General features: G+C 37.0%; 1 protein-coding gene across 2 annotated transcripts in view; it reads left to right on the forward strand.

The window, feature by feature from the left end:
- TENM2 (teneurin transmembrane protein 2) overlaps window positions 1-12,846 on the forward strand; it is a 740,257-nt gene that overhangs the window by 251,546 nt on the left and 475,865 nt on the right. For both annotated transcript variants that reach the window (XM_048319587.1, XM_048319586.1), the window contains one exon: window positions 3,964-4,254. In XM_048319587.1, the coding sequence (XP_048175544.1) occupies window positions 4,029-4,254 (226 nt within the window). In that variant the 5' untranslated portion in view covers window positions 3,964-4,028. The remainder of the gene's footprint in view (window positions 1-3,963; window positions 4,255-12,846) is intronic.

A 12,846-nucleotide genomic window follows, 5' to 3' on the forward strand; every position in this document is an offset into this window, starting at 1 on the left:
AACAAAAACCTATTTTTCATTTCTCAGCTCTTCAGCTTTTTCTTCTCTTATCCTCTCTCTGCTTTTTTTTCCCATTGTCTCTCTTTTCCCTCTAGGATGTGCAGTGTTTTAATGTCCTTGGACTGCCCACAGTTACACTTAGGGTAACCCTCGTTACCCCTACTGTAGTCATGTTCAGGTAAACAGCTGCTTCATAGAAACACAGTAAATGTTATATTGAATGAACAGTGAGTCAGAAGTGTATTACACACGTATGCCTTGGGGCACATGGGATCTGTGTACATCAGCAGCAAATACATGAGCTGTTTATTGCTTTAGATTGACTGCTATGGTGGGTCCATATCAGCTGAGACTGAATTCCTGTGAAACTTGACCAGCCCTTTAGCAGGCCATTATAAATAATAAATATTTTCTGAATAAACTCCTTTCTCAGCAAGTTAGACAGAGCTCCTGTGTTTCTGAAATAATTAAACCAAAACTAGATGAGAAAAACAGTTGAAGTCACTTGTTAGTGGTTGTACTGCTCTGTAGTGTAAGTGGATCAGAATGAGCAGTATTAGTTAAATCCTTTGAAATAAAAGGAATTGTTAAATCAGTTATGATTTAGGTCAATTACTCAAAATAAACTGTTCACAGAGTGCCCTTGGGACAGGCAAGTCAAAGAGTATCAGGAGTTCTGAACTCAAATTGCATCTCACCATTATTCTCTAAGCAAAGCTATCACACCTTGCCTTTCCAGGAATACATTACATAAAGATTTCACTATCTGACAGGGAAGGTGCTTAGCACTGAATTGGATCCATGTTTCATCTATTTAAGATAAGCATGAAAAAAATGTGAAACAGATTTTCTAGGAGTATTTCACAGCTTAATTAACTGTGTTTTAAGCCATGTATGGTGATACCGTTGTCTAAATTTCAAAAATGGTTTGGGCATAATGCTCTGGAACTGGTTTTTGCCTGGCTGCTTTGAGTTCATAGAAATCCCCAAAGCACAGGTGAGGAGGAGAGAAGAATCTCTGAGAATATTTCATTGTGTTTAGGTAGATGTATTTAGTTTCAGATGCTTGGGATTCGTCCTCAAGCAATGGAAAAATAAGGAAAACACAAATTAAAACTACTCTAATACATGAACATGACATTGAACAACAATTCTAGTAAAAATGTTATCATTTTATCTATAGCATTTTAAGGACCTACTAAAATTAGTAGAGTTCAAGAAATTTTTAATAGTCTGGTTTATAAAAATCAAGTTATTCACCAAATTATTCTGATGTCTGATTCTTGTAACAAGGTTTTCCTTATGAAAGATCAAAGTAAAGATCTTGGGACATTTCTACATTTATTTTCTTGTGTTAGCCAGAGTTTCTGTAGTGCAGACATTGTGCCTCACGTTCTGCACATGCAGATGACTGAGGAATATTTCCAGGCATGATCAGCAGTGGAACACTGTCTTACCATTTCCTTTTATTTTGGTATTTGTGGGGGAATTGCACAAAACTCTATAAAAGAATGGTTATTGAGGGAACAATTTCAAAAACTCTTGTCTGTCTGAGAAGATGCTTTAAGAAGCTAATGTCCTGGGTATACTCAGAAGTTTTATCTCAGTCATAGCAAATCCTTCTTTTAACTACAGTAACAAGGAATTAAATGTTCTTTCAGGAACAATAGAAATCAGGCCAGACAGCTTTAAGTTTAGCAGTCATAAAAACAAAAAGCTGTTTGTTTGTCTGAACTGACAGACAATATAGAATTCATATGGAATAACAGGCTTTGTGCTGAATAGCAGCATGAGGACTCCAAGAGAGTAACTGGCAGGTTTTGCTCAATGCTGTTGTGCATTTATCTGTTTCTGTGTTTATAATTGTGATATATTGATATCTAAATTTGATGAGAGAGTTTTAAAATGGGATTAAAGAGCTAGGCATTGTTAATCTAAATGATTGTGTGTCTCCTGAAACTTCAAGAAACTGTTTGTGCCACCAGTGTTAATATACTTTACAGTTAACGTGCTTTCCAGTTCAATAAATATCACAGGACCAAAGAATTGAAGTGAAAAATTCAGATATAAAGGAGTCAGCATAGCCACTATATGTTCAGAGAGATGAGAAACAGGAATGTGTGTTGAATATTTCTTTTTCTTTAATCTGAAGTTATAAAACGAACCTTGACAGTTTGAAGTGCCAAATGTCTCTGCTTTTGTTTTGGCTTTTCTGTATGTGTTGTTTTGTGACTTTTTTTCCCCTCTGAAATGTTAAAAATAAACGAAAAAGAAGAAAAAAGTAAGCATGTTTACAGTTCTTATTCCTCACAGAATGCAGAGTACCTGTGGGTGGCTTAAAGCAGCTGTTTCTCGTGGTTACCTAACTTTCTTCTTTAACATACAGAAAGAAAAAAAAGCCCAAAAAACCAAAAACCACAACAAGACTAAATGTCAAATCTAAATGAAGCCAAGAAACCTTTTCTCTAGGTCACCAGCTCCTCTGGCCAAGTACATTTATTCTCTCTTAGGGCCATAATCTGTTTCAAAGAGCATTGATTTAGCCGATACTTATGCCAGTGCTGTGACCTCTTCTCCTGCAGGTGCAAACAAGTACCACAATGAAAGGCTTGGCTGCCTTCTGCATGTTTTATCATCTTTTGCTGCAGTTTGTTCCTTTGGTGGCAGAGATGGCACAAGGAATCACTGCTGAAATGCTTTGGTGGTTTAAGCAAAGCTTCTGGCCTGGGCACATTCTGTTGGGTGGGCGTGGGAGAGGGAACCTGGACTGAGAGGGGACAGGGCAAGGAAAAGGTCTTCAACCATCTCAGCTAAATTCACCCAAACCGTTCCTTCACCTCCTTAGCCATGTATAGAAAAGCAGGATGTTTTGTTCCAGTTTTTGCTTGTTAGCAAATCTGAGTATTTTTCTATGTGGGAAGATTTAATTTCCAGCAAAAAAAATTTGTCATGAGGATTTCTCAGGACTAGCACAGACCTGGGCATAGTATGCCATGAGAGAAAGACATACATACTAATACCAACTGAAAATAATTAGTACCCCAGTGGTTACTGTTTGGTGTTTGTGGGTGTTTGTGCTTACTGTATTTCTTCCTTTCTACAGTATCTTTCATTTTGCAGTTTATGCATGCTAACGATGCATATATTAACGTCTGTGTGCCACAGGAAGGGTGTCCTAATTAAGCACACTGTAAGAAACTCTCTTTCTGGTCCAGTGAACAAGAAGAGATTTAGACAGTTTTCAAGAGCTCCAAGTGCTGAGTTGCATAAACTGGCCATCTTGAGGGGTTGTGAAGAAGCTCATTCAGTCACGTTCTGGGATGCACAAGAGCAGCCAATCCCCAGAGTGTGCTCAGGCACCCATAGCCATGCAGGAATGTCAGGGTTGGGTGGGACCTCTGGAGACACCTGGTCCACCTTCAGAGCAGAGCCTTGGATTATGTTAACCTTGCTGCTGCTTATGAACACGTTGTTAAAGGATAATGTACAGCTTTGTAATGCATTAATGCTGAATAGGAATAATCTCCTCTATGGAGCTCTCTTGCATGCTTCAGTCTTAATTGCAAGCCCTCCTGCAGGAAGAATGAAAATAATTAAAGCTGGTTTGAGTCTACTTTCCTTCTGTTGCATAACAGAGACAAATATAATTCTGTCAGTTCTGTGTTGTTACCAGAGTTCATTCAGAAATCAAAATATGACAGTGTTTTTGTTTTATCATTATTTTTTAAACTCTTTGATGATACAATAATTTAGATAGAATGCAATTATCTTACTGCATTCAATTTTTTTCTCCCCACTGATTCAGGTCAATTATTTCAATTTCTAGAGGATGCATTGTGTGGGTCTTCCCTTTCTTCTCAATCTGTGCCACATTGTTCTTCAAGGACAAGTCAGGGGAAGTAGAATAAAACAAAATGTAGTGGCAGCATTGCTTACTGTTTTGTTATCCTTTCATGGTTTTAGGTGCCAGTGACTGACCCCAAATAGAAGAGTGGCTTTTCTGGAACCACTGTTCCTGGCTCAGAATAATGGATATAAAGGACAGACGGCACCGCTCTCTGACCAGGGGCCGCTGTGGGAAGGAGTGTCGCTACACGAGTTCCTCGCTGGACAGCGAGGACTGCAGAGTGCCCACTCAGAAATCCTACAGCTCCAGTGAGACACTGAAGGCATATGATCATGACACCAGGATGCACTACGGAAATCGAGTGTCTGACCTGGTGCACAGGGAGTCCGATGAGTTTCCAAGACAAGGTATGTTTAAAATCAGAACTGGTTTCTTTTATGGTAATCCTCGGTAGACAGTCTCTGTTCCTTGTTAAAGCATCTCAGTGTTACAAGGAGTTTTAATGAAAGAACTGTAGGAGAATGGATATTATCTTACCATTATTTCCACTGCTTTGTGCTAAATAAGAAAGTTCTTTCTTTTCTCAGAGTTCTGGTACTTTTGAAATTCACAATTTGTAAATGAGGCAAACCGAGATTCACTGATCAAAATGTCTGATAGACACAAGTGCCATGACCCTTAACCAGAGTGTGTCTTTTGCACAAATCTTGGGGTTAGCCAATGTGCTAACTTGGTATTCTGTTTCCTAGGTTAATTTTGGGAATGAGAATGGCATTTTCACCTAAATGTGACTCTCTTTAACACAGTATCTGTACTGAAGAAAACAACTAAAACACTGTTACGGTAAAAACCCCCTATAGCCAACATACATTCATTATTCTTCACGGGCCTTGGAATTCCTTTTCTGTTCTTAAATGCTGTGGAATTGAACTGTGGGACTGGGAGTGCTGGTTCCTTTTACTTCATTTTGTCACTGCTTACCCATATTGCTTACCCTTGACCTTATAAAAACTGAAAGGAGGAAACCCATCTGATTTCTTTTGTAATTGTCTGTAATACATTATCGCAGCATTGAGGCCTAGAACTAATATTTGAAATAACCTGCCTTTGTAAACTGGTAAGCAAGAGGAGTAAGCAATCTCTTTTTTTATAAAATGGTTCTTGCTAGGTCTAATGGATTAATGAATTAAAAATGTAAGTGTTTTTAGTTGAAAAACCTGTAAATGTCCACTATACACACATAGGTTTATTTTCATTCAGGTATGTGCTTGTCTCAATAAATTGTAAGCCTCTCTGCTGAAACCATTAGTGAACATTGCTTCATAGGAGCTGTGTTTAATCATCTGGCTTACTTGTCCAAATAGCCAGATTAAATTGGCATTCAATCAACAATTAGATAAAGGCATTTGAATTAAAAGCCTTGGTTTAGTGTCAGTTGAGAATCAGGTATGGTTCATACCAGGTAAGATACAGGCAGGCTTGAGGGATAAATGTATAGGTTTTGTGCCCCTCTCAATGGAAGGTAAATCTGGTACATAATGTAAATGCAGAAACTCTACTGGTTTGTGTATGTGCTTCTTGACAGCATGTGATAGTTCTCTGCTACACATTTCTAATGTTGTAACTCAGGGAATGGGAAGTTATCTCACTTGTGGAAATCATTCAATGGAAGGTCATTCCTTATACCTGATACCCTGTCATACATCTTGTTTAAAACATTCTGACAGCAGTCAGTGTCTGTCTTCACCTTTAAATAAAACTGTCTAATAATTAATGTTGATAATTAACCCCTTGTCTAATCCCTCGTTTCTCTGACATTTGTGTGCAGACATGTGGGAGTGTTTGCATTGTGCTTGTCTGTCCAACACCCAGTTCTGTTTTCTGGGGTAATCTCTGTTCTTGGAGGATCTTTCTTTGCTTAGAGGTGTTTACCTGTGATAAAGCATCAAAGTGCACCTCGAACCTCTGAGCTACTGGAGCCATTTTCACTGCAGTTTGTTCTGCTTTACTGTACAGGAGTCATCTAAATATTACTTTTCCCTATCAGGATGATTGATGCTTCAGCTCAAGTGCCTCATTTTAGTTTGCAGGTCATTATTCAGCATTTCATAATGGTCTTTTTCTCTTGATTACTGATTTGACAACTGTTCATCCTCCCCCTGCTCTTAATGTGTTCTTATCTGCCTTCCTTATGAAGGGGAATGCAAATTGTTGGTAACTGAATTGAAACACTCAGATTTTTTTTTTTTTTTTGTTATTTTTTCCCCTACTAGTCTATGGTGTTGTGTCTAAATAAATAGTGTTTATTTTAGAAAGCCAAAGTAATTTTTTTGTTAGATAATGAGCAGCAACTCCTTATTTTCCTGTTTTTAAGTTAAGTTTAGAAAGCAATTTTTTTAGAAAATAAGTTGGTATGATGATTCTTTGCATTTGAAAGCTGGATATTTTTCTGACTGAACAGTTTTACCGACATGAAATTTGAGATAATGTGACAAGTAGATCCAGATTAAGATTTGGTAGCTGTTCTCACTTTCTATATTAACATTAGATGGATAAAAATGTGATTCATATAGTAGGAAGCTCTGTTTGTTACATCTCATGCATGCAGTTTCCAGCGGCAGACATCTAGTAATTTATACACTTAAATTTATTCTAACTTTGACTGGGTGTTAGGATGGGATTCAATTCTGTAGGAAATAAACATGCTTAAAATAAATAGTCTTTAGAGGCTTTTTGTTCTTCTATTAATAAAAAGCTTGACTTTTTTTTTAAGGAATTGTAGATCTTTTCCTCAGTATTTTGTCTCTTCTATTAGAAAAGCTAAATACTTTTGACTTACTGCAAAGTATTTGGTTTTACCATGGCACTGCAACTGCTCACACAGTTGTTTTGAGCTGCTCCTGGTGGCACATTTCTGGGTTTGGAAATCTGTTAAGACGAAGTTGCACTCATTCTGTTTTTGCTTATCAAGCTTTATCAGTGAAATACTAATTAAAAAAAACCATATTCAGAGCTCAGAAGTCTGAAACAGTTCTTGCTGTGTTGCTTTCTTATTTTCCTTAGAGGGATGAAGGTTGTTCAGACTTAAAACAAGGTTTTAACTGTTCATAGTGACTGATAGGCTGCTACTTAGAGGCTACAGCCACTCTTACAGGTGCTTGGGCTGACCAGACTTTCTCTCACTGCTCATATTTCCAATAATACCAAGATGAGATCTTTGATCATCCTGTCATCAAACCTGAGTCATCCTCAACTCTTCGGTTAAAATTAATGTATCCCTTCCAAATTCAACTGAGTTTTGGAAATTACAGTTCTAATACTTCTTTCCAGAGCCTGTGACCTTTTGAAAATGAAATGTTTTGATACATAGATTTGGATTAAAGACATTAAATAAGACTTTTTCTTGTATTCTGTCTGGAGTGAGAGCACATTCTTAGTTTTCCTTTGTCGTGCAAGGTTTTTGAGTGGCATTCTGCAATCTGTTGATTTTCGTTATAGCTGTACGGTTACATAATCAAAGGAAATTGGAGAAGCTTAAGGAGGAAGCCCTTAGCATGGAATCAGATGTAGGGTAGCTTGTGTGAGAAAAGGCCTCAAGGCAACTTTCCTGTTATAGCCAGGACATATACTCACTTCTCTTGAATCAAGGCTTACTTTGGTTTTAATGGTGACCTAAGAGAAACTCCATCCCAGTGTAAAATATTTATTAGGGTGAGACAACTGCCTTCTATTTCTCCTATCTAGAAAGCACAGTCTTATTGAGAAATAAAAAAATTATAATTTGTGTACCTTATTTAATAAAGATGCTGAATAAAACTTCCTTCCCTTACCCTCTCCCTCCCCAAGTCATAAAAGATGATAAGGTTCTTATTGTTAAGTGATTTAAAAACTTGAAAGCACTTTTCATCTGTGCTCTCATCTGTGGTGAAGTTGTTAATAATGGAGCAATGTAGCAGCATTACTAGACTAGCAAATAAATAAAAGTACAAACCTTTACAGCAGTCTTCTGTAAGTATGCTTTTAGGAAAGGAAAAGGTAAGAAAGTTGAACCCATACCTAACATTCCTCCTCTGATTTATACTCTAATATCAGTCAAGTGCCCTTTTGAGCTGTAATAGCAAGATGATCTGATAAACAGAAATTAAACCAAAACTTTGTGTATATTAGATCTGAGTCACAATAAAAACCAGAAGGAAGTCTCTTTAGAAGTGGATTTTCAGGGAAACATCATGGGATTGACTTTCAATCTTTTGGGTACTTCTATTTAAATATGCATAAATTGTTTTCTCTTGGTATTCTGTGGATTTTGTTATTTTTTGGGGTTGGTTTGTAATGTTTGGGGGCGTGTGTTGTTTTGATTTTTCTTTTTTTTTCTTTTGAGCAACAAGCTCTTTGGTTTGCAAATGCTAGCTTAAATCAGTTGTGATAATCTCTTCCTTCTCACTTCCCTTTCATTCCCCTTCCATCCTATTTTTTGCCATTTTAGCACTTTATATCTCATCCATTGTGACTTTGCTGGGCGTGGTTGGGTGCTCAGACCATCTGGACTGACCATTGAGTCAGAGTGTCTGACAGACTTGCTGAACAAAGGTTCATCTTCATCTCTTCTCACCTGCTGGACCAGTTAGGAAGCCGTGATGCTGACAGAGGACTCCAGTAATAATTAATAACAACAGTGCTGGCAAACACAGCACTATTCTAATATTAATATGTATCTGTAGAATAAACAACAGCTAGACATAATATGTGAATTCTCTGTACACACAGTTTCTCTCAGGGAATAACTTTTTATTCTTGGCAGTTTCTCTCAACTGATCATTATTAAAAATCAGCATTTATTTACAGTTCAAATTAGAGACTCAGAATGAAGGGATTTCTGATGCTAATATATAAGTATATATAGATTTATGGTCCTTTTAGTTCCTTTTTTGCTCCTTTATTTAGCTTTCAAAAAGAACTTGTATTTTTACTGCTTGTCTGCTGGACTCCTTATTAGTTGATGATTAAGTTAAACTAGGTTCTTTTTCTTTTAACCATTTTCAAAGTTACATGCACATTATGTAAACTGCGTATAAAAGGATAATGTCTAAAAAGTAGGTGTTATCAACATGTAGTAAGCACAGACTGAATAAAAGAAAATTTATAAAACCTCAGGTCTACTCTAAAATAGGCTTAGTAACCATTTTCATGCAAATACCTTTTCAGAAGAACTTCAAAATTAATACAAATTATGCTTTCTATACTTCATAGTTTCAAATTTCTATCAAGCAAAAAGATCCCGTGCTTCAACTAAAGTCCTGTTTGCTCGTCTTGTAGTGCTGGGGCCTGACTGAGTGTTGAACAAAACCTTTTTTTTGTGTATTTTTTTCCCCTCATCCCTTTACTCTGCTATGTAATAGAATTCTAAGACTTTGGATCCTGAAAATGATAATTTTTGATCCTATAAACCCTTCTCCATTTTCTCATACACACATGTGCACACACTCTTCTAAGAAGTTTGTAATATTTACACACATCTGTGGATGCTCTTTCTCATATTAAAATCTACTGTAAAGGGAAATAATGTACTCCATGGAGATGACATAATAATTTTATTTTTAAAAAAAGGTATTTAAAATGAAAATAATTCTTGGTTAATTCTAATAATGAAAACGGGCTAACATTGAGCAAATTGTGTAAATTTTTTCCACTGTCTACGTCTTCTTTTCTTCAAAAGGATCTGCAGTTCAACGGATATTTTTTAGGATCTGGTTTCCAGCAAGAAGTGTTTGGAAGGGAGACTGATTAGTTGTAAGTGTTCTCAAACTGGAAGATACTTAGATGCTTTTCTAATCCATCTATTAACACTGAAATGTCGGATTTAAAAAGCTTTTACATTTGATCTGTATTTGAATTGGGCATCTCTGTCCCTGCATCCAAGGCATGATCTAGAAAATTATTCTTTAGATGTAGTCCTGAGTTTCCATTAGTGAATATCATTTTGTTTCTGTGAACTTGGGAGCCCCTCTAAAGCTTGTTTTTTGGGAAAGAGACATTAGGCCATTTTCCTTCTCCTCCTCTTTTCTCATAATACAGGAAGAAAGAACTATTTAAATAAAACGGAGTTCAGCAAATATTTAACTGACAACAGCATTTATTTTGGATTATACATTGTTGAACTCTCCAGTGCCACATGTTTTTAAGGTCTGCATCTTCAGAAAAAGTAAGGAAAGGATTAGATACTTGTATTTTAGTGGAGTGTGGGGAAGATGGGTTAAGCACCAGAGGGTATTCACTGCTCCAATGCACAAGTCAGTTTTCAGTTCAAATGCCTTGGGGACAGGTTTAAGGTGTGTTTTTGTTTACTCTGTAATTGTCTTTTGTGCTTTATTTTTTCCCCCCCCATGTTCTTTTGAAATGTCTTACTACTATGGACTAAATTTTAGACTCAGTGGACAGCTGGTTGATCTGTGGTGATGATTGCTGTGTTTATACTTGCTCTGTCCTCCCTGTTTGTTCTCCTAATACCTTCAATGGATTTTGTGATTTTTAGAAGCTTTTAAAATACTATAGCTGGACCCAAATGCACACACTTCACACAGTAAGAAAAACATATGGAAACTTTCAAACAAACAAAAACACCACCCAAAACTCATTGTCTTCCTTTGAGAACCACAGGGGTTTTGGAATTGAGTCAAAGTGCTGATGACCAATTCATTTAAAGCCTATAAGTCAGTAGAAAAACAAAATTATAAGGAAGTATAATTGGGTAAGCAGGGCCCAGCATTTGTTCTTTTTGTTTTATATTATTTGTCTCCAGATTCAGAGTTCCAGGTCAGAGGATCTACCAGTTTTGGCCTTCTATGGAGTTGCTCATTAACTTTCATCAGATTATTTCTGCATTGATCCCAGTAATCTGTCCTTGAATTAAGCATATTCTGAAGTGCTGGAAACATCAATAGACAGAAAATCTATGATTTCCACTGATTGGCAGTGACTGTGAGAATTCAGCCTCCATGTTAAAAGCAGATGCCAGCTTCTCTCTGGGTTTTGGAAACTGGCTTCGGTTTCTAGCCATTAGGTCTGGTGATGCCCTTTTCTGTGTTCTTGAAACACCCATGATACCCAGTGTTTTTCTGTACAGATTTAATTAGATGCTGCAGTTAAGTCTGTTCTGTGAACTGTCAATCTAAGTAGAGCTCTTCAAGCATCTGCCTGTATAATGTCATCTTCTGTCATGAATTTTGACTTAGTGGTTGTTTCTAAGCCCTTTCCTACCTTTTAGTTTATCTCTAATGGAAACAAAATATGCCACAGCAATACCCTGTATGCCCCAGTGATGTGGATAAAGACAGGTTGAAGAGACAGTGACTTGTATGAACACTATTTCATGTTTTTACATCCAACTTCAAATTAGCTTTTGCTGGTAGCAGTCAGTTCCTGTTGAGGTGCTCATTGATCCTTTAAGGTTCTGAAATGGTTTCAGAGTCCAGATAGCTTATTAGACAAAATAGCATGCAGATATCTTTATATATTGCCTTTTTTTTTTTTTTTTTTTTCCATATGAGTGCTTAGCTGGAAGTGACTTACAGTGAGTGCAAAAGTACATGTCTGTGAATGTAGACCATATTGGAAACAGAGATTTACTGTCCCGAAGTGTAATGCTTACTCAGCCATCTGATGAGATTTGAGCACTAAACAGTTTGAGAGGGATGCATAAAGCTGTTTTATTACAAGATGCTGTTATGAATTGTAGCAGCTTTCCTTATGCTATGCTGCTGTTGCCAAACAACTTGCATGAATGTAAGCAGTTTTATTTGTGATTACTTGCTTACATTTCCTTAGAATAGTTGGGTTATAGCTGTTTGTGATTTCTGCTCCTCCACTGGTGGCAATCCCTACCTCCTGTTTAATTCAGAATGAAAAGATACCTTTTTAAAACTGTTTGGAGAAAAGCCTCTCTGAGGAACGCTACTGCTAATGTGTGAGGTGGAGTGGGGCTCAGATGTTTGTGTGTGTGGTAGAATCTAGTTAAAAAGGATGCAGAAAGCTCAAAAAACCAGTTGGCTGTTTCTTCATAATTCAGTGAAAAGTAAAGAGATTTCATTTTAGCTGAATTTAAGCCAGTCCAGAAATTAGAGAAATAAATCACTCACGTAAAGAAATGTTTTGGGAAATACAGTACTTAAGACCTATACTGTTTTCTAAACTTTAGTCAAAACCTGGATGTTACAACTGAATTTAACACTTGAAACTGTTCTTGACAGAGCAGTGAAGGCAGTTCCCGTTGTCTTGCTTATGAGCAACTACAGTTGCTTTTGATGATACTGCTGAGCTCTGTTTTCCTGATGACAGTCAAGTGTGTTCCTTATGACAATCACTACTTTAACAAAGATACTTGTTTGAAGTAGATTGCAAGAGAAGAACAGTTTGATCATCAATGCTGAAACGTCTCTTCAGTGTAGTTTGTCCGGTGTAATTCTGAATGTCAAGTCTTGGTCTTCTGTTGATTGCTGCAGAAGATTCTTCCTCTTAAAAAAAAAAATTGCTTGGAAGATCTTCCCAATATCTATCTGTTTTATTCTTAGCATTGCTCTTGCTATCCAAGTTCTGAGCCCAGGTATGCCTTGCCAATCCTAGTATTGTTAGACATCCTTTAGGTATGTGTCCATCACTCTCATATTCCTCCTTTCCTTATCACCTCATTTATCCACTCTTAAGTTTGGAATCTTGGTAGTTGCTGTTTGCTGTGTTTCTTCTCTTGGCATGTTATTCCAATATATTCATATGTCACCTAAACCTCATGGAAATTTTCCTGTACAATGGGTTGACACTGAGCACTGCAGCTGAGGGGTTTTGGTTTGGCAGTTCCACCAGCACTTGTAGAATAGAAAGAAATGTCTAACGTTGAGGCAATTTGAACAGCTAGTTCAACTGTATTTTTTCCACTATTCCACATGAAAAACATAAAATAGCAGGTGGTCAGTTTTTACCTAGAAGTGAGCAAGTTGTCTGCTGTC

The sequence above is a fragment of the Corvus hawaiiensis genome, chromosome 15 (assembly GCF_020740725.1).
Source record: "Corvus hawaiiensis isolate bCorHaw1 chromosome 15, bCorHaw1.pri.cur, whole genome shotgun sequence".
Classification (NCBI taxonomy): Eukaryota; Metazoa; Chordata; class Aves; order Passeriformes; family Corvidae; genus Corvus; species Corvus hawaiiensis.